The 24,253-nt window shown below is 39.0% G+C and overlaps 1 protein-coding gene across 5 annotated transcripts; it reads right to left on the reverse strand.

The window, feature by feature from the left end:
• Nucleotides 1-540: 540 nt before the first annotated feature.
• On the reverse strand, nucleotides 541-22,522 carry conv (insulin like growth factor binding protein acid labile subunit convoluted). 5 transcript variants are annotated; one of them, XM_073988633.1, is made up of 13 exons: nucleotides 22,418-22,522; nucleotides 21,725-22,127; nucleotides 14,803-14,963; nucleotides 14,554-14,723; nucleotides 14,342-14,494; nucleotides 7,402-7,706; nucleotides 7,196-7,340; nucleotides 6,880-7,134; nucleotides 6,176-6,787; nucleotides 6,019-6,113; nucleotides 5,762-5,951; nucleotides 1,247-1,950; nucleotides 541-1,190 (listed from the first exon to the last, which is right to left on the reverse strand). In XM_073988633.1, the coding sequence occupies exons 2-13, from the start codon at nucleotides 21,865-21,867 to the stop codon at nucleotides 767-769; spliced, it is 3,357 nt and encodes a 1,118-aa protein (XP_073844734.1). In that variant the 5' UTR covers nucleotides 21,868-22,127; nucleotides 22,418-22,522; the 3' UTR covers nucleotides 541-766. The 5 variants fall into 5 exon arrangements, with proteins under 5 accessions (XP_073844734.1, XP_073844735.1, XP_073844736.1 ...); XM_073988634.1 differs by having other exon boundaries at nucleotides 22,332-22,511; XM_073988635.1 differs by having other exon boundaries at nucleotides 22,457-22,506.
• Nucleotides 22,523-24,253: the final 1,731 nt, after the last annotated feature.

A 24,253-nucleotide genomic window follows, 5' to 3' on the forward strand; every position in this document is an offset into this window, starting at 1 on the left:
GACGTCATCTATTCTAGAGTAAATGACTCCTGACGTCATCTACTCTAGAGTAAATGAGTCCTGTCATCATCTATTCTACAGTAAATGAGTCCTGTCATCATCTATTCTACAGTAAATGGCTCCTGACTTCTGACGTCATTTACCCTAGAGTAAATGACTTCTTACGTCATTTACTTTAGAGTAAATGACTCCTGACGTCATCTACTCCAGAGTAAATGACTCCTGACGTCATCTACCCTAGTGTAAATGACTTCTGACGTCATTTACTCTAGATTAAATGACTCCTGACGTCACTTACTCTAGATTAAATGACTCCTGACGGTATCTACTCTAGAGTAAATGACCCCTGACGTCATCAACTCTAGAGTAAATGACTTCTGACGTCGTCTACTCTGCAGTAAATGACTCCAGACGTGATCTTGTCTAAGCTATATGACTCCTGGTATCTTTTACTGCAGAGTACATGATTTCACTCTAGACTGCATGACTCGTGGCATTATTAACTATAGAAGCCATAACTCCGCCCTCAAATAAAAGCCATTTTTGTTCCTTTCTTTTGTTATTTTATTATTTTTGAGCGAGTATTAACAAGGATGTACACAAAAATATTTACAAATACGAAATAAATATGTATGAAGATTAACAATTTTAGTTTAAACGAAACGAAATAATAAACAAAGGAAGCTACTTATTTTAGTGGCAGTGGTGAGTATTGACCTTGCATTCTTAATTCAATATCACAATTAATACACTCTATCCCCCTCTCTCATTTATAATATATTTTGAGCACAAATTTGAGTAATAAAAGATTCACTGCAATTACCACCCACACACTTGAGTCCCGTCTTGAGGAAGATGCCCCAGATGGGCGTGACTTGGAACGACTTCTCGATGGCGAGGAGGCAAAGAAAAAGAAACGGCGTTCTTCCTTCAGGGGTGGCATTTCATTGCATTGGGCATGGTACCAATTGCCGGTCTCACCATTACTGTCCCTGGATATGATACATATCTCACGATACAAATCGAAATTGTCGCTAAACAAGGATACAGGAATATCGGCCTTGCGTATATTATATAAGAAATCCTCACGATACAGGATATTGTTGTCACGATCTCGAATGAAGACAATGAAGTCAGCGACATCTCGTGATGTGACCACAAACCAAATGACACTGATGTTTCCATTGTGACTGGAAGAAAACGCAAAAATTATTTGTTTTCTCATTAAAACAACAAACAAACTTACACCACAATATCTCGGAAACGTACATCCGACAGCTTATCATATTCCAAACCATTGTACAACTCCCGTTCATCTGGTTCGGGACATTGTAATGTTTCATCTTCCACCTCGCTTAAATATTTGTTCCGATTCAAAGATGGCGTTGCACATGTCACATTTCCCAAGTCCTCTGTAATCTTGGCCAGCTGTAGGGTGTAGTGTTTCAAAGGCCGTGCTGCACAGGTGCAATGCAATGGATTGCCCTGGTACCGTACATCGGTGCCATTTCGTAAATTCCACACCAACGAAAGAGGGAATTCGGTTAAACTATTATTCCTTAAATCAATAATTTTGAATTGTTCCTCCTTCCGCAGGAATTGGGCGAATGGTAAACGATAGATTTGATTATTTTGTAAATAGATTTCAGTCAAATTCTTCGGCAGATCGAAGAGATGCGGTTCAGATTGTAAATTTGATATCTCGTTATTGGACAGATCCAAATATTGTAAGCGGGTAAAATTACCCAGAACCCCGCGTCTCAATTCATTGATACTGTTGTGTGACAAATTCAATCTGAGTAATTTTTTCGTACCAAAAGTAATATCATAGGTCAGTACGGGCATTTGATTGTAGGACAAATCCAAATATTTCAGATTATATGGTATGTAGGGATTTTCGGGGAATGTCTTCTTTGTGACAAAACTTATTCTGTTGTGGCTTAAGTTGAGCTAAACGAAAAAAAGAAATAAAACAAAAATAATTAAAATAGATCACGTAAAACATCTTTTCTAGGGTAAATGATTTCTGGCGTCATTTTATTTAGAGTAAATGACTTTGACGTCACCCATTGTAATGCAAGTGACTCCTGATATCTGCTCTGTAGTAATTGACTTCTGAAGTCATCTAAGTCATTTAATCTAGAGCAGATGACGCCAGGAGTCTTCTACTCTGGAGTAGATTACGTCAGAAGTCATTTGCTCCAGAGTTTACTCTATAGAGTATATGACGTCAGGAGTCATTTACACTATAGATGAGATGACGTCAGGAATCATTTACTCTATAGATAAGATATCGCCAGGAGTCTTTTATTCTAGAATAGATGACGTCAGGAGTCATTTTTTTTTTTTGAAATAGATGACGTCAGGGGTCATTTATTCTAGAATAGATGACGTCAGGGGTCATTTATTGTAGAATAGATAAAGTCAGGAGTCATTTATTCTAGAATAGATGGCTTCAGGAGTCATTTATTCTAGAACAGATCACGTAAGGGTCATTTTGTGTAGAATAGATGACGTCAGGAGTCATTTGTTCTAGAACAGATGACGTCAAGAGTCATTTATTCTAGAATAGATGACGTCAGGAGTCATTTATTCTAGAATAGATGACGTCAGGAGTCATTTATTCTAGAATAGATGACGTCAGGAGTCATTTATTCTAGAATAGATGACGTCAGGAGTCATTTATTCTAGAATAGATGACGTCAGATGTCATTTATTCTAGAATAGATGACGTCAGCAGTCATTTATTCTAGAATAGATGAGTTCAGGAGTCATTTATTCTAGAATTGTTGACGTCAGGAGTCATTTATTCTAGAATAGATGACGTCAGGAGTCATTTGTTCTAGAATAGATGACGTCAGGAGTCATTTATTCTAGAATAGATGACGTCAGGAGCCATTTATTCTAGAATAGATAACGTCAGGAGTCATTTGTTCTAGAATAGATGACGACAGGAGTCATTTATTCTAGAATATATGACGTCAGGAGTCTTTTATTCTAGAATAGATGACGTCAGAAGTCTTTTTTTTTAAATAGATGACGTCAGGGGTCATTTATTCTAGAATAGATAAAGTCAGGATTCATTTATTCTAGAATAGATGGCTTCAGGAGTCATTTATTCTAGAACAGATCACGTAAGGGTCATTTTGTGTAGAATAGATGACGTCAGGATTCATTTGTTCTAGAAGAGATGACGTCAAGAGTCATTTATTCTAGAATAGATGACGTCAGGAGTCATTTATTCTAGAATAGATGACGTCAGGAGTCATTTATTCTAGAATAGATGACGTCAGATGTCATTTATTCTAGAATAGATGACGTCAGCAGTCATTTATTCTAGAATAGATGAGTTCAGGAGTCATTTATTCTAGAATTGATGACGTCAGGAGTCATTTATTCTAGAATAGATGACGTCAGGAGTCATTTGTTCTAGAATAGATGACGTCAGGAGTCATTTATTCTAGAATAGATGACGTCAGGAGGCATTTATTCTAGAATAGATGACGTCAGGAGTCATTTATTCTAGAATAGAAGACGTCAGGAGTCATTTGCTTTAGAATAGATGACGTCAGGAGTCATTTGTTCTAGAATAGATGACGTCAGGAGTCATTTATTCTAGAATAGATAACGTCAGAAGTCATTTATTCTAGAATAGATGACGTAAGGAATTATTTATGCTAGAAAAGATGACGTCAGGAGTCATTTATTCTAGTATAGATTACGTCAGGAGTCATTTACTCTAGAGTATATAGCGTCAAAAGTCATTTGTTTTAAAAAAATGACGTCAGGAGTCATTTACTCTGGAGTAGTTGACGTCAGGAGTCGTTTGCTTTAGAGTAGATGACGTCAGGAGTCGTTTACTTTAGAGTAGAGGACGTCAGGAGTCATTTACTCTAGAGTAGATGACGTCAGGAGTCATTTACTTTAGAGTAGGTGACGTCAGGGGGCCTTTATTTCAAAGTAGATGATGTCAGGAGTCATTTACTCTACAGTGGATGACGTCACGAGTCAGTTTTTTAAGATATGGCGTCAGGATTCATTTACTCTAGGGTAGATGACGTCAGGAGTCATATACTTTACAGTGGAATATCACGGGAGTCACTTATTGAAGAATATAGGACGTCAGGGGTCAGTAATTGAAGAATAGATGATGTCAGGAATCATTTATTCTAGAACAGACGACGTCAGGAGTCATCTATTCTAGAATACATGACGTCAGGAGTTATTAACTCTGAAGTATATGATGTCAGGTGTCCTTAATGCTAGAGTACATGACGTCAGGAGTCATTAACTCTAGAGTAGATGACGTCAGGAGTCATTCACTCTAAAGTAGATGACGTCATGAGTCAATTGCTCAAGAATTGATCTTTACTGTAATGTAGATGACGTCAGGAGTCATTTACTCTAGAGTAGATGACGTCACGAGTCACAGCAGATGAAGTCAGGAGGCCTTTATATCAGAGTAGATGATGTCAGGAGTCTTTTTTTTCTACAGAGATGACGTCAGGAGTCATTTAATCTAGAGTGTATGACGTCAGGAGTCATTTACTCTAGAGTAGATGACGTCAGGAGTCATTTACTTTAGAGTAGATGACGTCACGAGTCACAGTAGATGAAGTCAGGAGGCCTTTATATCAGAGTAGATGATGTCAGGAGTCTTTTTTTCTACAGAGATGACGTCAGGAGTCATTTACTCTAGAGTAGATGACGTCAGGAGTCATTAACTCTGAAGTAGATGACGTCATGAGTCAATTGCTCAAGAATTGATCCTTTTCTGTAATGTAGATGTCGTCAGGAGTCATTGACTCCAGTGTAAATGACGTAAGGGTCATTTCATCTATAGAGTAGATGATATCTGAAGTCATTTTCTCTAGACTAGATTAAATCAGGAGTAATTTTCACTAGAGTAGATGACGTCAGGAGTCATTTAATCTAGAGTGTATGACGTCAGGAGTCATTTACTCTAGAGTAGATGACGTCAGGAGTCATTTACTTTAGAGTAGATGACGTCACGAGTCACAGTAGATGAAGTCAGGAGGCCTTTATATCAGAGTAGATGATGTCAGGAGTCTTTTTTTCTACAGAGATGACGTCAGGAGTCATTTACTCTAGAGTAGATGACGTCAGGAGTCATTAACTCTGAAGTAGATGACGTCATGAGTCAATTGCTCCAGAATTGATCCTTTACTGTAATGTAGATGTCGTCAGGAGTCATTGACTCCAGTGTAGATGACGTAAGGGTCATTTCATCTATAGAGTAGATGATATCTGAAGTCATTTTCTCTAGACTAGATTAAATCAGGAGTAATTTTCACTAGAGTAGATGACGTCAGGAGTCATTTAATCTAGAGTGTATGACGTCAGGAGTCATTTACTCTAGAGTAGATGACCTCACGAGTCATAGTAGATGAAGTCAGGAGGCCTTTATATCAGAGTAGATGATGTCAGAAGTCATTTTATCTACAGAGATGACGTCAGGAGTCATTTACTTTAGAGTTGATGACGTCAGGAGTCATTTAATCTAGAGTAGATGGGGTCAATAATCATTTATTCTAGAGTAGATGACGTCAAGAGTCATAGTAGATGACGTCAGGAGGCCTTATTTCGGAGTAGATGATGTCGGGAGTCATGTACTCTACAGTGGAATATTGCGGTGATTAGATTACTTCGGGCGTACTCTAGATTAGATTAGTTCGCGTGTTACTGACTTCATTTTTCTCTTTACTTCAGTTACTCTCTGGAAATCTTGGTCTTTTCTTACCTCTTCCAAACTTAAAAGATCATCCAGAACACCGTGTGTCTTATTATCCAACTTGCTTATCTTATTGTGGGACAGATCCAATTTCCTTAAGGAAGGCAGACCAAAGAAGACCTCATTTGGTATGGTTTTCAAGGCATTTGAGGACATGTTCAGGTTCAGCAATTGCAAGAGGCCATCGAAGGAACGTTTTCTGAATGGGGTTAGAAAAAAAAACACAAATTACTTGGATTTCCGAATAAATGAACCTCCAAACTTACGTTAACTCTGTGAGGCCGTTATTGTGTAAATTCAACTCAAAGAGAACCGGTAATTTACCAAAGGCACTCTTTTCCAAAACAGTTATGTTGTTGTGCTAGAAAAACAGAGAGTGGATGAGATCTATCAGAAGTCTTAAAAAAAGTTCCGCGAGCCTACCTGCAAATACAAATACTGCAGAGTTGACATGCTGGCCAAACATTCCACTGGTGGTCGGGTTATACCATTTCCCTCCAAATGTAGCTTCTGTAAAACCAAGAGACCCCTAAAGCTACTCTCTTCCAAATTATCTCCTAGAAGATTGTAACTCATATCCAAATACAGCAAGGAATTCATGACAGGCCATGTTCCCGCAGGAATTTTAGTAATACGATTATGACTCATGTGCAGCTCATTGAGCGAGATGGAAATTTGGAATAGCTTCTCTAGGCGATTATTTGATATATCCAACCTTCGACAACTGGCCAGCTTCACCAAGGCACCACGTACTATATTCACCAAACGATTGTTACTTAAATCCAGCTCGAGCAGAGTGGGTAATGTACCGAACATAGACGATTTGATTTCTGTCAAACTGTTGTGAGACAAATTTATAAAACGCAGCGAGAAGAGCGTCTGAAAGACACCATTGAATATGGTGCTGATATTGTTGTGCGATATATCAATGGTGTGCAGTTCATACAGCTTGGGAAAGGTGTTTTTGGGAACCATGGTTATGTTGTTGTAGGAGACATTCAACACCTTTAGGGCGGACATATATTCCAAGGGGACCTGAAAATAAAATTAAATTTTGATTATTTAATTTGCCTCTAACCAAGGCCTCTAACAATCTATGAGGTCGAGGTACGAGTATTTTTACTTACATCCGCCAAATTCGTAAAGAAATTGTGACTCAGCTGAAATTCCGTGGCAAAGGTGGTCTCATCGAATGCCCCTTTGGAGAAATTCTTCAATCGGTTGAAACTCAAATCCAATACCGTTATATTAACACAATTCTCAAAGGCCTTTGGTTGTATGGTCTCCAAGGCATTGTGGGATATGTTTATGACCGATTGATAAATGTCCTTAAAGGAGTTCTTCTCTATCAGAGTTATATTATTCTCCGCCAAGTCCAGGACCTAAAAAAGGAGGAAAATTATTTAAATTTCAAAAAATGCTACAAATTATTTCGAAGCTTACCTCAATATAATTCAGCTGGGTAAACATTTGATAATCCACCTTTTTAAGGGCATTGCGAGCCAAATCAATGGTACCAATACGAGCCACGCCGCCGAAGGATCCTCTACCCACATCCGATATGCGATTGTCACTCAAATACAGACGTCTGAAAAAAGAGAAAATAATTTCTCAGGGACCTAAAAGACAGAGAGCGAGAAAATCCTTACCTCAAGAACCGCATTCCTCTCAAACTATTCGCATCCAGCTTCGTAATTTTATTATGTGACAAATTCAAAACCTTGAGCACAGCATTACGAGCAAAGGCACCACGTGACAACTCAGTCAAGGCATTGTGCGAAGCATTAATCCAACCTAATTTTGTCAGATCTTGAATATGTTGACCTTCAAGTTTCTTGATCTTATTGAAACTTATATCCAAAATTTCCAGTTCACGTAGATTTTTAAATTGATTCCGCTTAAGGTTTTCCAGCTGATTGCCATGCAGATCCAGAGTTTTCAATTTTCGAAGCGGCTGCAAGAACATTAAAATAAAATTAGAACTTATCCACATTTAAAGGTCTTAAGGAGTTTGAAAAACTAGAAGCACCCTTTCTTTCAGAAAAGGGTCTATAGAAGCACCTTTTCTTTCGGAAAGGGTCTATCGGAGCACCCTTTCTTTCAAAAAGGGTCTATCGAAGCACCCTTTCTTTCAAAAAGGGTCTATAGAAGCATCCTTTCTTTCAAAAAGGGTCTATAGAAGCACCCTTTCTTTCAAAAAGGGCCTATAGAAGCATCCTTTCTTTCAAAAAGGGTCTATAGAAGCACCCTTTCTTTCAAAAAGGGTCTATAGAAGCACCCTTTCTTTCAAAAAGGGTCTATAGAAGCACCCTTTCTTTCAAAAAGGGTCTATAGAAGCACCCTTTCTTTCAAAAAGGGTCTATAGAAGCACCCTTTCTTTCAAAAAGGGTCTATAGAAGCATCCTTTCTTTCAAAAAGGGTCTATAGAAGCACCATTTCTTTCAAAAAGGGTCTATAGAAGCATCCTTTCTTTCAAAAAGGGTCTATAGAAGCATCCTTTCTTTCAAAAAGGGTCTATAGAAGCACCCTTTCTTTCAAAAAGGGTCTATAGAAGCATCCTTTCTTTCAAAAAGGGTCTATAGAAGCACCCTTTCTTTCAAAAAGGGTCTATAGAAGCACCATTTCTTTCATAAAGGGTCTATAGAAGCACCCTTTCTTTCAAAAAGGGTCTATAGAAGCACCCTTTCTTTCGGAAAGGGTCTATAGAAGCACCCTTTCTTTCAAAAGGGTATATAGAAGCACCCTTTCTTTCGGAAAGGGTCTATAGAAGCACCCTTTCTTTCGGAAAGGGTCTATAGAATCACCCTTTCTTTCGGAAAGGGTCTATAGAATCACCCTTTCTTTCAAAAAGGGTCTATAGAAGCACCCTTTCTTTCAAAAAGGGTCTATAGAAGCACCCTTTCTTTCAAAAAGGGTCTATAGAAGCACCCTTTCTTTCAAAAAGGGTCTATAGAAGCACCCTTTCTTTCAAAAAGGGTCTATAGAAGCACCCTTTCTTTCAAAAAGGGTCTATAGAAGCACCCTTTCTTTCAAAAAGGGTCTATAGAAGCACCCTTTCTTTCAAAAAGGGTCTATAGAAGCACCCTTTCTTTCAAAAAGGGTCTATAGAAGCACCCTTTCTTTCAAAAAGGGTCTATAGAAGCACCCTTTCTTTCAAAAAGGGTCTATAGAAGCACCCTTTCTTTCAAAAAGGGTCTATAGAAGCACCCTTTCTTTCAAAAAGGGTCTATAGAAGCACCCTTTCTTTCAAAAAGGGTCTATAGAAGCACCCTTTCTTTCAAAAAGGGTCTATAGAAGCACCCTTTCTTTCAAAAAGGGTCTATAGAAGCACCCTTTCTTTCAAAAAGGGTCTATAGAAGCACCCTTTCTTTCAAAAAGGGTCTATAGAAGCACCCTTTCTTTCAAAAAGGGTCTATAGAAGCACCCTTTCTTTCAAAAAGGGTCTATAGAAGCACCCTTTCTTTCAAAAAGGGTCTATAGAAGCACCCTTTCTTTCAAAAAGGGTCTATAGAAGCACCCTTTCTTTCAAAAAGGGTCTATAGAAGCACCCTTTCTTTCAAAAAGGGTCTATAGAAGCACCCTTTCTTTCAAAAAGGGTCTATAGAAGCACCCTTTCTTTCAAAAAGGGTCTATAGAAGCACCCTTTCTTTCAAAAAGGGTCTATAGAAGCACCCTTTCTTTCAAAAAGGGTCTATAGAAGCACCCTTTCTTTCAAAAAGGGTCTATAGAAGCACCCTTTCTTTCAAAAAGGGTCTATAGAAGCACCCTTTCTTTCAAAAAGGGTCTATAGAAGCACCCTTTCTTTCAAAAAGGGTCTATAGAAGCACCCTTTCTTTCAAAAAGGGTCTATAGAAGCACCCTTTCTTTCAAAAAGGGTCTATAGAAGCACCCTTTCTTTCAAAAAGGGTCTATAGAAGCACCCTTTCTTTCAAAAAGGGTCTATAGAAGCACCCTTTCTTTCAAAAAGGGTCTATAGAAGCACCCTTTCTTTCAAAAAGGGTCTATAGAAGCACCCTTTCTTTCAAAAAGGGTCTATAGAAGCACCCTTTCTTTCAAAAAGGGTCTATAGAAGCACCCTTTCTTTCAAAAAGGGTCTATAGAAGCACCCTTTCTTTCAAAAAGGGTCTATAGAAGCACCCTTTCTTTCAAAAAGGGTCTATAGAAGCACCCTTTCTTTCAAAAAGGGTCTATAGAAGCACCCTTTCTTTCAAAAAGGGTCTATAGAAGCACCCTTTCTTTCAAAAAGGGTCTATAGAAGCACCCTTTCTTTCAAAAAGGGTCTATAGAAGCACCCTTTCTTTCAAAAAGGGTCTATAGAAGCACCCTTTCTTTCAAAAAGGGTCTATAGAAGCACCCTTTCTTTCAAAAAGGGTCTATAGAAGCACCCTTTCTTTCAAAAAGGGTCTATAGAAGCACCCTTTCTTTCAAAAAGGGTCTATAGAAGCACCCTTTCTTTCAAAAAGGGTCTATAGAAGCACCCTTTCTTTCAAAAAGGGTCTATAGAAGCACCCTTTCTTTCAAAAAGGGTCTATAGAAGCACCCTTTCTTTCAAAAAGGGTCTATAGAAGCACCCTTTCTTTCAAAAAGGGTCTATAGAAGCACCCTTTCTTTCAAAAAGGGTCTATAGAAGCACCCTTTCTTTCAAAAAGGGTCTATAGAAGCACCCTTTCTTTCAAAAAGGGTCTATAGAAGCACCCTTTCTTTCAAAAAGGGTCTATAGAAGCACCCTTTCTTTCAAAAAGGGTCTATAGAAGCACCCTTTCTTTCAAAAAGGGTCTATAGAAGCACCCTTTCTTTCAAAAAGGGTCTATAGAAGCACCCTTTCTTTCAAAAAGGGTCTATAGAAGCACCCTTTCTTTCAAAAAGGGTCTATAGAAGCACCCTTTCTTTCAAAAAGGGTCTATAGAAGCACCCTTTCTTTCAAAAAGGGTCTATAGAAGCACCCTTTCTTTCAAAAAGGGTCTATAGAAGCACCCTTTCTTTCAAAAAGGGTCTATAGAAGCACCCTTTCTTTCAAAAAGGGTCTATAGAAGCACCCTTTCTTTCAAAAAGGGTCTATAGAAGCACCCTTTCTTTCAAAAAGGGTCTATAGAAGCACCCTTTCTTTCAAAAAGGGTCTATAGAAGCACCCTTTCTTTCAAAAAGGGTCTATAGAAGCACCCTTTCTTTCAAAAAGGGTCTATAGAAGCACCCTTTCTTTCAAAAAGGGTCTATAGAAGCACCCTTTCTTTCAAAAAGGGTCTATAGAAGCACCCTTTCTTTCAAAAAGGGTCTATAGAAGCACCCTTTCTTTCAAAAAGGGTCTATAGAAGCACCCTTTCTTTCAAAAAGGGTCTATAGAAGCACCCTTTCTTTCAAAAAGGGTCTATAGAAGCACCCTTTCTTTCAAAAAGGGTCTATAGAAGCACCCTTTCTTTCAAAAAGGGTCTATAGAAGCACCCTTTCTTTCAAAAAGGGTCTATAGAAGCACCCTTTCTTTCAAAAAGGGTCTATAGAAGCACCCTTTCTTTCAAAAAGGGTCTATAGAAGCACCCTTTCTTTCAAAAAGGGTCTATAGAAGCACCCTTTCTTTCAAAAAGGGTCTATAGAAGCACCCTTTCTTTCAAAAAGGGTCTATAGAAGCACCCTTTCTTTCAAAAAGGGTCTATAGAAGCACCCTTTCTTTCAAAAAGGGTCTATAGAAGCACCCTTTCTTTCAAAAAGGGTCTATAGAAGCACCCTTTCTTTCAAAAAGGGTCTATAGAAGCACCCTTTCTTTCAAAAAGGGTCTATAGAAGCACCCTTTCTTTCAAAAAGGGTCTATAGAAGCACCCTTTCTTTCAAAAAGGGTCTATAGAAGCACCCTTTCTTTCAAAAAGGGTCTATAGAAGCACCCTTTCTTTCAAAAAGGGTCTATAGAAGCACCCTTTCTTTCAAAAAGGGTCTATAGAAGCACCCTTTCTTTCAAAAAGGGTCTATAGAAGCACCCTTTCTTTCAAAAAGGGTCTATAGAAGCACCCTTTCTTTCAAAAAGGGTCTATAGAAGCACCCTTTCTTTCAAAAAGGGTCTATAGAAGCACCCTTTCTTTCAAAAAGGGTCTATAGAAGCACCCTTTCTTTCAAAAAGGGTCTATAGAAGCACCCTTTCTTTCAAAAAGGGTCTATAGAAGCACCCTTTCTTTCAAAAAGGGTCTTTAGAAGCACCCTTTCTTTCAAAAAGGGTCTATAGAAGCACCCTTTCTTTCAAAAAGGGTCTATAGAAGCACCCTTTCTTTCAAAAAGGGTCTATAGAAGCACCCTTTCTTTCAAAAAGGGTCTATAGAAGCATCCTTTCTTTCAAAAAGGGTCTATAGAAGCACCCTTTCTTTCAAAAAGGGTCTATAGAAGCATCCTTTCTTTCAAAAAGGGTCTATAGAAGCACCCTTTCTTTCAAAAAGGGTATATAGAAGCACCCTTTCTTTCGGAAAGGGTCTATAGAAGCACCCTTTCTTTCGGAAAGGGTCTATAGAAACACCCTTTCTTTCGGAAAGGGTCTATAGAAGCACCCTTTCTTTCGGAAAGGGTCTATAGAAGCACCCTTTCTTTCGGAAAGGGTCTATAGAACCACCCTTTCTTTCGGAAAGGGTCTATAGAAGCACCATTTCTTTCAAAAAGGGTATATAGAAGCACCCTTTCTTTCAAAAAGGGTCTATAGATGCACCCTTTCTTTCAAAAAGGGTCTATAGAAGCACCCTTTCTTTGAGAAAGGGTCTATAGAAGCACCCTTTCTTTCGGAAAGGGTCTATAGAAGCACCCTTTCTTTGAGAAAGGGTCTATAGAAGCACCCTTTCTTTGAGAAAGGGTCTATAGAAGCACCCTTTCTTTGAGAAAAGGTCTATAGAAGCACCCTTTCTTTGAGAAAGGGTCTATAGAAGCACCCTTTCTTTCGGAAAGGGTCTATAGAAGCACCCTTTCTTTCGGAAAGGGTCTGTAGAAGCACCCTTTCTTTCAGAAAGGGTCTATAGAAGCACCCTTTCTTTCGGAAAGGGTCTATAGAAGCACCCTTTCTTTCGGAAAGGGTCTATAGAAGCACCCTTTCTTTGAGAAAGGGTCTATAGAAGCACCCTTTCTTTGAGAAAGGGTCTATAAAAGCACCCTTTCTTTCGGAAAGGGTCTATAGAAGCACCCTTTCTTTGAGAAAGGGTCTATAGAAGCACCCTTTCTTTCGGAAAGGGTCTATAGAAGCACCCTTTCTTTGAGAAAGGGTCTATAGAAGCACCCTTTCTTTGAGAAAGGGTCTATAGAAGCACCCTTTCTTTGAGAAAGGGTCTATAGAAGCACCCTTTCTTTCGGAAAGGGTCTATAGAAGCACCCTTTCTTTGAGAAAGGGTCTATAGAAGCACCCTTTCTTTGAGAAAGGGTCTATAGAAGCACCCTTTCTTTGAGAAAGGGTCTATAGAAGCACCCTTTCTTTGAGAAAGGGTCTATAGAAGCACCCTTTCTTTGAGAAAGGGTCTATAGAAGCACCCTTTCTTTGAGAAAGGGTCTATAGAAGCACCCTTTCTTTGAGAAAGGGTCTATAGAAGCACCCTTTCTTTGAGAAAGGGTCTATAGAAGCACCCTTTCTTTCGGAAAGGGTCTATAGAAGCACCCTTTCTTTCGGAAAGGGTCTACAGATGCACCCTTTTTTTCGGAAAGGGTCTATAGATGCACCCTTTTTTTCAAAAAAGCGTCTATAGATGCACCCTTTTTTCGGAAAGGGTCTATAGATGCACCCTTTTTTTCAAAAAAGCGTCTATAGAAGCGCCCCTTCTTTCAGAAAAGGGTCTATTGAAGCACCCTTTCTTTCAGAAAAGGGTCTATAGAAGCGCCCTTTCTTTCAGAAAAGGGTCTATAGAAGCACTCTTTCTTTCAGAAAAGGGTCTATAGAAGCACCCTTTCTTTCAGGAAAGGGTCTATAGAAGCACCCTTTCTTTCAGAAAGGGGTCTATAGAAGCACCCTTTCTTTTATAATGGGTCTATAGAAGCACCCTTTCTTTTATTATGGGGCTATAGAAGCACCCTTTCTTTTATAATAGGTCTATAGAAGCACCCTTTCTTTTATAATGGGTCTATAGAAGCACCCTTTCTTTTATTATGGGGCTATAGAAGCACCCTTTCTTTTATAATAGGTCTATAGAAGCACCCTTTCTTTCAGAAAGGGTTTATCAAAGCACCCTTTCATTGAGAAAGGGTCTATCAAAGCACCCTTTCATTGAGAAAGGGTCTATCAAAGCACCCTTTCATTGAGAAAGGGTCTATCAAAGCACCCTTTCATTGAGAAAGGGTCTTTCAAAGCACCCTTTCGTTGAGAAAGGGTCTATCAAAGCACCCTTTCATTGAGAAAGGATCTATCAAAGGATCTTTTAGAAGTAGTCTATCGAAGCAGCCTTTCTTTCAGAAAGGATGTATAGAAGCACCCTTTCTTTTAGAAAGGGTCTATCGAAACACCCTTTCGCTCAAAATGGGTATATAGAAGCACCCTTTCTTTTATAGTGGGTCTATAGTACCACCCTTTCTTTCAGAAAGTGTCTATCAAAAGATCCTTTCATTGTGAAAGTATCTTTCAGATTTCATATCTTTTTGACATACCTGAAATGTTTCGATGGGCAAATCATTCAAAGGACCATTGGTGAAGCGCACTACAGTTACAGTATTGGCAATATATTGATCGAAAAATAAGTTCTTGGCCAGTGTGGTAAAATTGTGCTGATCAATTTCCAAATTGGTTAGTTTGCCAAGGACCTGAAAATATTAAAAAAAAAGTTATAATCCGTTTAAAATTTCCATTTTTCTTTACTTACCCCAAAGGACAATGGTGATATGTTCCCCAAATTCGTCCTGACAATATACAGCTCTTCCAATGTCTTATTAATGCCGTGGAAAACATAATCATCCAACGAGTTGACTGGTGTATCGGTTATGGTTAGTTTACGTACTTGTACCTTGGAAAATAGGGGACCAAAGAGACGTTCTAAAATTTATATGGAAAGAAAGTATTTGACGAGAATTATTTTAACTATTCTAAAATTAATTGTTTTTTATTTAATTACCAAAATGTCCTTTATTTATGGTCAACTCTTCAACGGGTAATTCCAAGGCAGCCAGATTTTGCATAGCCACTGACAAGGTGGCCAAATTTGTATTGTCACATCTTACATAGATGCCAATGTCGGTGTTGTTGTAGCAGACACAGGGGAAGATGAGTTTGGGTCTGAAAACGAAAATTTGAATATTAAGGATCACCAAATCGGCTGTAGTTTGAAATAAATTAGAACTCATAAAGAGGAAAGAAAATGGAGTCCCAGTTCCCTCTTTTTGGTCAAAGTAGGATTTTTTCATTTCATCAAAAAATTATCTCGTTGAAATCAGTATCGCAAGGACTGCCTTCGATGGAAATTACAATACAATCCCCGAACAGCTCTTAAGCATTGCACATAAATATATTCGCAGACCACACTGGCGTTATATGTAGTAAACTAGATTTGTTTGTATGCACCCCAAGTGCTGCCGGCTTGGGACTTGAGGTCCTTGTTTCTACATTTCAGTTTATCTCTTTAAATAAGTTGGGCGCCACCAACTCTTCCCACCGCACGGCTTGTTCTGGCTGAGTCCACGAGTAATATGTAAGTGGAAACGGCGTACCGCGCTGTTGTAGTGCTGTGCTGCTTACGAAACCAATGCTGATGATCGGCTAGGCTGGGTCGGAGAAAATCGTTCAGAGTCTTTTCTACGGGTGACGAAAGCGAAATCGATTTCTGCGATTCACCTTGGCTGGAATCCTTGCCTGGCTTCAGTAAACCTTGCCAGACTTCGAAAACGATGTGGATGGCTGAGCCTCCCGGCTTATCCAGCATTACCAATTTGGATGATTTTCGTTCCTAAGTGCATTTGCAACATCATCCATTCTTTATTGTGGTTCTTCCTCCTTGCCGAGAAGAGACCAAATGCGTCGTAGTACTCGTCTCTTCACCATGACACTATCAGGGTTGGGGACCACCCTGCAGACAAATATAACTTGCGCATCTCTTCGAATTTTCTTCTTTATTTGCCATTCCGTGTACTCTTCCCATCAGTGAGCGTAAAATCACAAAACGTGACTGAGGTCATATCTTCCTTTTTTACGAGGTTGGAGAGTGACCTAACCGTTATTCACAATTTACTAATTCCGGCCACAATATTTGCAAGTCTTCAGATGATCTAGCCATTTGCTCCGCATGTGCTCACAAACCAACCTATTAACTTCCAGTGTCAGATCCCTAACTCTGGGGTCACTAGGATTGGCGCAACGAAGCTCATCATGCTTATTTGCTAGTCACTCCGCCTATGCTGGGAAATTTGAACTCACTTCGGGTCTTCGACCAGCAGGGATCTAGCAATAGGCTTTCTTTCCGAAAGGGTTTATAGAAGCACCCTTTCTTTCCGAAAGGGTTTATAGAAGCACCCTTTCTTTCCGAAAGGGTTTATAGAAGCACCCTTTCTTTCCGAAAGGGTTTATAGAAGCACCCTTTCTTTCCGAAAGGATTTATAGAAGCACCCTTTCTTTCCGAAAGGGTTTATAGAAGCACCCTTTCTTTCCGAAAGGGTTTATAGAAGCGCCCTTTCTTTCCGAAAGGGTTTATAGAAGCACCCTTTCTTTCCGAAAGGGTTTATAGAAGCACCCTTTCTTTCCGAAAGGGTTTATAGAAGCACCCTTTCTTTCCGAAAGGATTTATAGAAGCACCCTTTCTTACCGAAAGGGTTTATAGAAGCACCCTTTCTTTCCGAAAGGGTTTATAGAAGCACCCTTTCTTTCCGAAAGGGTTTATAGAAGCACCCTTTCTTTCCGAAAGGGTTTATAGAAGCACCCTTTCTTTCCGAAAGGATTTATAGAAGCACCCTTTCTTTCCGAAAGGGTTTATAGAAGCACCCTTTCTTTCCGAAAGGGTCTATAGAAGCACCCTTTCTTTCCGAAAGGGTCTATAGAAGCACCCTTTCTTTCCGAAAGGGTCTATAGAAGCACCCTTTCTTTCCGAAAGGGTCTATAGAAGCACCCTTTCTTTCCGAAAGGGTCTATAGAAGCACTTGGCTTGTTCTGGCTGAGTCCACGAGTAATATGTAAGTGGAAACGGCGTACCGCGCTGTTGTAGTGCTGTGCTGCTTACGAAACCAATGCTGATGATCGGCTAGGCTGGGTCGGAGAAAATCGTTCAGAGTCTTTTCTACGGGTGACGAAAGCGAAATCGATTTCTGCGATTCACCTTGGCTGGAATCCTTGCCTGGCTTCAGTAAACCTTGCCAGACTTCGAAAACGATGTGGATGGCTGAGCCTCCCGGCTTATCCAGCATTACCAATTTGGATGATTTTCGTTCCTAAGTGCATTTGCAACATCATCCATTCTTTATTGTGGTTCTTCCTCCTTGCCGAGAAGAGACCAAATGCGTCGTAGTACTCGTCTCTTCACCATGACACTATCAGGGTTGGGGACCACCCTGCAGACAAATATAACTTGCGCATCTCTTCGAATTTTCTTCTTTATTTGCCATTCCGTGTACTCTTCCCATCAGTGAGCGTAAAATCACAAAACGTGACTGAGGTCATATCTTCCTTTTTTACGAGGTTGGAGAGTGACCTAACCGTTATTCACAATTTACTAATTCCGGCCACAATATTTGCAAGTCTTCAGATGATCTAGCCACTTGCTCCGCATGTGCTCACAAACCAACCTATTAACTTCCAGTGTCAGATCCCTAACTCTGGGGTCACTAGGATTGGCGCAACGAAGCTCATCATGCTTATTTGCTAGTCACTCCGCCTATGCTGGGAAATTTGAACTCACTTCGGGTCTTCGACCAGCAGGGATCTAGCAATAGGCTTTCTTTCCGAAAGGGTTTATAGAAGCACCCTTTCTTTCCGAAAGGGTTTATAGAAGCACCCTTTCTTTCCGAAAGGGTTTATAGAAGCACCCTTTCTTTCCGAAAGGGTTTATAGAAGCACCCTTTCTTTCCGAAAGGATTTATAGAAGCACCCTTTCTTTCCGAAAGGGTTTATAGAAGCACCCTTTCTTTCCGAAAGGGTTTATAGAAGCACCCTTTCTTTCCGAAAGGGTTTATAGAAGCACCCTTTCTTTCCGAAAGGGTTTATAGAAGCACCCTTTCTTTCCGAAAGGGTTTATAGAAGCACCCTTTCTTTCCGAAAGGATTTATAGAAGCACCCTTTCTTACCGAAAGGGTTTATAGAAGCACCCTTTCTTTCCGAAAGGGTTTATAGAAGCACCCTTTCTTTCCGAAAGGGTTTATAGAAGCACCCTTTCTTTCCGAAAGGGTTTATAGAAGCACCCTTTCTTTCCGAAAGGATTTATAGAAGCACCCTTTCTTTCCGAAAGGGTTTATAGAAGCACCCTTTCTTTCCGAAAGGGTCTATAGAAGCACCCTTTCTTTCCGAAAGGGTCTATAGAAGCACCCTTTCTTTCCGAAAGGGTCTATAGAAGCACCCTTTCTTTCCGAAAGGGTCTATAGAAGCACCCTTTCTTTCCGAAAGGGTCTATAGAAGCACCCTTTCTTTCCGAAAGGGTCTATAGAAGCACCCTTTCTTTCCGAAAGGGTCTATAGAAGCACCCTTTCTTTCCGAAAGGGTCTATAGAAGCACCCTTTCTTTCCGAAAGGGTCTATAGAAGCACCCTTTCTTTCCGAAAGGGTCTATAGAAGCACCCTTTCTTTCCGAAAGGGTCTATAGAAGCACCCTTTCTTTCCGAAAGGGTCTATAGAAGCACCCTTTCTTTCCGAAAGGGTCTATAGAAGCACCCTTTCTTTCCGAAAGGGTCTATAGAAGCACCCTTTCTTTCCGAAAGGGTCTATAGAAGCACCCTTTCTTTCCGAAAGGGTCTATAGAAGCACCCTTTCTTTCCGAAAGGGTCTATAGAAGCACCCTTTCTTTCCGAAAGGGTCTATTGAAGCACCCTTTCTTTCCGAAAGGGTCTATAGAAGCACCCTTTCTTTCCGAAAGGGTCTATAGAAGCACCCTTTCTTTCCGAAAGGGTCTATAGAAGCACCCTTTCTTTCCGAAAGGGTCTATAGAAGCACCCTTTCTTTCCGAAAGGGTCTATAGAAGCACCTTTTCTTTCCGAAAGGGTCTATAGAAACAGCCTTTCTTTCCGAAAGGGTCTATAGAAGCACCCTTTCTTTCCGAAAGGGTCTATAGAAGCAGCCTTTCTTTCCGAAAGGGTCTATAGAAGCAGCCTTTATTTCCGAAAGGGTCTATAGAAGCATCCTTTCTTTCCGAAAGGGTCTATAGAAGCACCCTTTCTTTCCGAAAGGGTCTATAGAAGCACCCTTTCTTTCCGAAAGGGTCTATAGAAGCACCCTTTCTTTCCGAAAGGGTCTATAGAAGCACCCTTTCTTTCCGAAAGGGCCTATAGAAGCACCCTTTCTTTCCGAAAGGGTCTATAGAAGCAGCCTTTCTTTCCGAAAGGGTCTATAGAAGCAGCCTTTCTTTCCGAAAGGGTCTATAGAAGCAGCCTTTCTTTCCGAAAGGGTCTATAGAAGCATCCTTTCTTTCCGAAAGGGTCTATAGAAGCACCCTTTCTTTCCGAAAGGGTCTATAGAAGCAACCTTTCTTTCCGAAAGGGTCTATAGAAGCACCCTTTCTTTCCGAAAGGGTCTATTGAAGCAAACATTTCTTTCCGAAAGGGTCTATAGAAGCACCCTTTCTCTCCGAAAGGGTCTATAGAAGCACCCTTTCTCTCCGAAAGGGTCTATAGAAGCACCCTTTCCTTCCGAAAGGGTCTATAGAATCACCCTTTCTTTTCGAAAGGGTTTAAAGAAGCATCCTTTCTTTCCGAAAGGGTCTATAGAAGCACCCTTTCTTTCCGAAAGGGTCTATAGAAGCACCCTTCTTTTCATTTGTATCTCTCCAAAGTTTAAGTGTGGTTGATGCGGATGTGATAAACCGAGCCCATCCAAATTGCTGCTGGGTTTTCCTCCATCCAGTCGCTGACCGAAAGAGTACGTAGCAGGCCTTTCGGAATGTGGTTTTCGCAACTCAGATAAACGATACAAATATAAACATACATATGTAGGTGCACTGAGGTGGCAGTCGCTACCCAGAACCTTGATGTAGTGCGGTTCCGGTATCAAAGAGACCACCGCTCATTAATTGTTGTTGTTGTAGCAACTTGAAACCTACGTAGAATCATAGATTTGATATTGGGTTGGCAGCCGCTGGCCGAAACATTATGGTCAACCGTGTCAGCCCGGTACGAAAGAACCCGCTGCCGTGAGATTGATCGCTCAATAGTAATTTGCGTTGGTGCCAGCAGGGTTTTTTAGGGGTTTTGCCCATTATCTCAGACAATTTACTTGCCCCTATAAAAATTACTATCGTAAAAGTGGTCACGAAGGCTATCTGCTGCCAAAAAATTGCAAAACGACCCCAGAAATTTTTTTGTGGAGGTTCTAGCCCATATTTGAACCTGATGTATGTCTAAAGGTAAGGTCACATTAGGCAAATATTTGCTCCGGTGACCGGCAGTGTGCGCTTACTGAGAGCAAGTGAGCGTAAATAATGCATTGAAATATATGCTCCTTGCTCTCAGTAAGCGCACACTGCCGTTCGCTGAAGCAAATATTTGCCTAATGTGACCTTACCTTAAGAAATATTGTGCCCATCAGTCATTTTATTTGGTACCGGCAGGGATTTTTAGGACTTTTGGGCCATTTTTTCAGCAAGTACGAACTTGGCAACGAAAAAAGTGTGTCGCCATAATACCGACCGCAACGAAAAACTGCTGCAAAAAAATTCAATATGATCCAGGCAAGTCTCAAACTGAAATTGTCGAACATTTTTGAAGTTTTGTATGGGTGGCTCCCGAAGGTCCATATTCGAACCTGTAGTGGAAGGAATTCTAAAATTTATTGCTTGACCAAAGTCGGTAAAACAAATCTGTCGCTAAGTCCTACCTATAGCAACAGTGTTGCCAACTTTTGTCGGTAACTAAAAAAATTAATTACAAAATTGCCCTACTGATCCGACATAGATCAGAAATATTACCATTTTAGAGTTTTTTTTTAATTTTTTGGTGGAGGTAACCAAAGGAGGGCAAAATATTATGATGTGGAAACTTTGAGCCAAATCCGTTGATCCGTCCGAGAGTTATCGTGCATACCAGCCAGCCACAAATACGAACGGACAGGTCTAAACCGGCTCCAAATTGTCTGAAAGAGGTTTCGTTCAGACATATGTAATTGGAGTCCAAAAACATTATTCGATGAAGAACAGTTTTTATGGTTTCAAAGTGTATATGACCTCATTAGCCTAAAGGCTGGGGCTATATTAGGCTGGACCAAATCGTTTACACTGCTCGAAAATTGCCGTGCGCACATATAGGCTTAATCCACTCCAAAGTGTCTAACACGAATTAGGTATTCACATATATGATGGCGATTATTTCGATGAATGCTTTTTTTGATCGTTTTCTTAGCAATAAGGCGGCTGAGAGTACAAACATCATAATATCACAGCTGCATTACATGATTGCAATTCCAAAAATTGCGCTTATATTGTCCATATCTTCATTTTGGTTCATAGTTCTCTCAATGTTTTGTTGCATACTTAAGCTTTCCATTTCTCCTTCATTTAAATTCCTATTTTTGTCATCTTTAAGAGACCTTAATGGGCAATATACCATCTGTTTCTGTTCCCTCCTTGTTACAATATCCCTTATACCAGCAGCAATCAGTTAGTCATTCTCATAGCTAAATCTTATGTATGAAATTTCCAGTCATATCATTGAGGTAGCCTATGTTTAAACAAAAACCCTGCAGTACTACTCGCTTATTATTAAACCGGTTTGCTTTGTTTTTATTTTCTCGTGTTTTTAATTTTATTAAATAATAGCAACATGATTTGCACACTTTGTTTTAATTAATTTCACACATTTTTTTCATGATTTTCCATTTCACCACCTTTTCAAATTTTCAAACAAAACACAAACTTACCTCGCTGGGCATTTATATTTTGGTTCACCGTAAACATAAACGGAATTCACTTGATGGCTGATGGTCAATAAGATCAACAACGAACCCAATACCAAGGTCACCACAGACCAAGCTGATGAATGGTGGTGGTGCTGCCGAAGCATGGTAATGAAGTTGGTGCAAAGTGGCTTCTGGTTTATGTGTTAATAAAAGACGTAGTAACTCTTGACGTATGCATGAATCAAACTAACATTTGTTGTATTTTTTACAAGTGGTTCACTTCTTTTTTTGAAAGGTGGAGGTGGTTAATAATTCTTGGTTTTTTCCTTTACTGACTCATTTTAAATAAAAAAGAAAACAAACCAACAAACAGGTTTGTTGCCTAAGTCTTTTGTTTAAACGGATTATTTTATTGGGTAAAATCCTAATAAGAAAATACACTCGATTAAATTGAATTTTTATTTTCTTTGACAAAATACACAACACCACAAGTAATTTCACTTTCACATTACCAAAAACAATTGCAACATATGTAAATAGTAACAACTTTAACTTGTGGCAATTTGTACTTTTTTATTTTTATTATTACAAAATAGTAACTAAATTATTCAGTTGATTCAACACCAACGTTAACTTCTATTCTTAATAACCCGACGAGATCAATGCTCTCTATTTCGTTATTTTTTTCCTTATAAAGTTAACAAAAGATAATACCAAACTAGTCAACAACTAAAAACAAAAAAACCAACTAACTTAATTAATTCATTTGTGTGGTGTTATGTTCCACCTCCATTAAGGCGTGTGTCACAAAGAGTGTATGTGGCAAAATTGTTTGCTGCCATATGTTTCTTTGACAAATTGGATTTTTTTGACATCATGGCCCTACAGGTCCTCCAGCAAGCGAATTCAAAGAAAAACAATAATTTGAAATGTCAAAATTCATAAACAAAGGCGAAAAATTTTTTGAGGTGAATTTCTTTTCTGTCAATTCAGGTAGATACCATGGTACAATAATTTGGAAGGTAGGTCAGGTTCGAACAAATTGTGAAAAACAAGGCCTGGGTATATTATAACTGAATATTCAACAGGTTGTACTGTTTATTTGATATTTTGGACCATTAACTAAAAACGAGAAAAATGAATGGGAGGCTAAGTTTTCTTTACAGAGTCAGCTTCTGTATATGTTCAAAAGTTTGTTTCATCACAATGTTGTAATAAATATAAATAATAAATGCTGAAATAACAATTTTCATTTCGACTGAATTTTAATATCTATTTTATAGATTTTGTCATATTTTTCAAAACCATACACAATTTGTGTACACTGATTTGAAAGAATAAGCAAACCAATGCTTGGTTTACATTTACGAAATCCACTCGATTTCAACTGTCAAATCCATAGGTTAAACGTCAAATGAAATCCAGATGAGATTTCATTTGACGTTTGAGCTATGGAATTGACAGTTGAAATCGAGTGGATTTCGTAAATGTAAACTTAGCACAATAGAAAAAAATGTAATCAGCTGTTTGCTATGCCCTACCTTGTAATGATTCTACCATGGTAGATACATACAAAACATTTTCCTAGAAAAAGTTGTTACCGTAGTTATTTTTGTTTGACGAAACAGAAAATACCCGCTGATCGAACTTGAACTGCTGAAACAAGTTATTGTAAATTAAAAGCTCATACAAAACACAACAAATGTGACATTTTACATGTACAACATTAAGTTTATTTGTTTTCTTTTTTAAGACACATCTACCTGTTTCTGTACAGTTTGACATTTCTATTAGAGCTGGCAAAAAATCGATGGCACTATCGATAATATCGATTATTATTTAAAAATTTAATATCGATAGATAGTTTTGCCTATCGATATTATCGGAATAAAAACCCCTAACCTGAAATCCATTGAAATAAATAGAAATTTCGCTGATTTTCGGTTTCGTATGTAAGAAAGTAACAGCGTGTTTTTGTAAAAAGTTTTTGGCCATTCGTTCGTCGATTTCATGAACGAAGACACAATTTGGTTTTCATAGCGGTTGACGTTTGTATTCGTGTGACAAACAAATTAAAGCTTTTTATTTTCGTAATTTTTTTGGTTTTCGTAACAAAATCAGACGAACGAATACGTCAAAAATAAACGAATGGAAAAGACCCATCGTTTTGAATGAAAATTAACAGCCAGTTTCTGTATGTCGAAAGAACAATGTGTGCGAATGAAACACGTCCAAACTCTTGTGTGTTTTTCATTTTTTGTTTGTTTTGAAGCAAGGGCAAAGTTAAAATTATTTCGAAAACTTAAGTTTGGGCGTGTTTCATTCGCACACATTCTTCTTTCGATATACAGAAACTGGCTGTAAATAATTTGAGTAATAAATGGCACAAAACACACGAAAACTGGAAAGGAATGCAATTTTATTTATTTCCATAGAAGTACACGCGTATATGTACATCCGTTTCTTCATATTATCACAATTATTTTTGGAGAAATTTGATTACATTTTTTTCTTATTTTTTGTTTTTCATCTGTTTATCGGGGTTGCCAT

The sequence above is a fragment of the Musca autumnalis genome, unplaced genomic scaffold (assembly GCF_047663935.1).
Source record: "Musca autumnalis isolate F117 unplaced genomic scaffold, ASM4766393v1 scaffold_5, whole genome shotgun sequence".
Lineage (NCBI taxonomy): Eukaryota > Metazoa > Arthropoda > Insecta > Diptera > Muscidae > Musca > Musca autumnalis.

Bases quoted from the DNA above. Each gene is read 5' to 3' on its own strand.
- conv (XM_073988633.1), bottom strand. From the start codon at position 21,867: ATGCTTCGGCAGCACCACCACCATTCATCAGCTTGGTCTGTGGTGACC. The intron at 7,707-14,341 runs GTATGTCAAAAA...ATGTTCTTGCAG, and splicing joins TGCCCATCGAAACATTTCAG to CCGCTTCGAAAATTGAAAAC. The intron at 1,951-5,761 runs GTAAGAAAAGAC...TTTTTCGTTTAG, and splicing joins ATCTTTTAAGTTTGGAAGAG to CTCAACTTAAGCCACAACAG.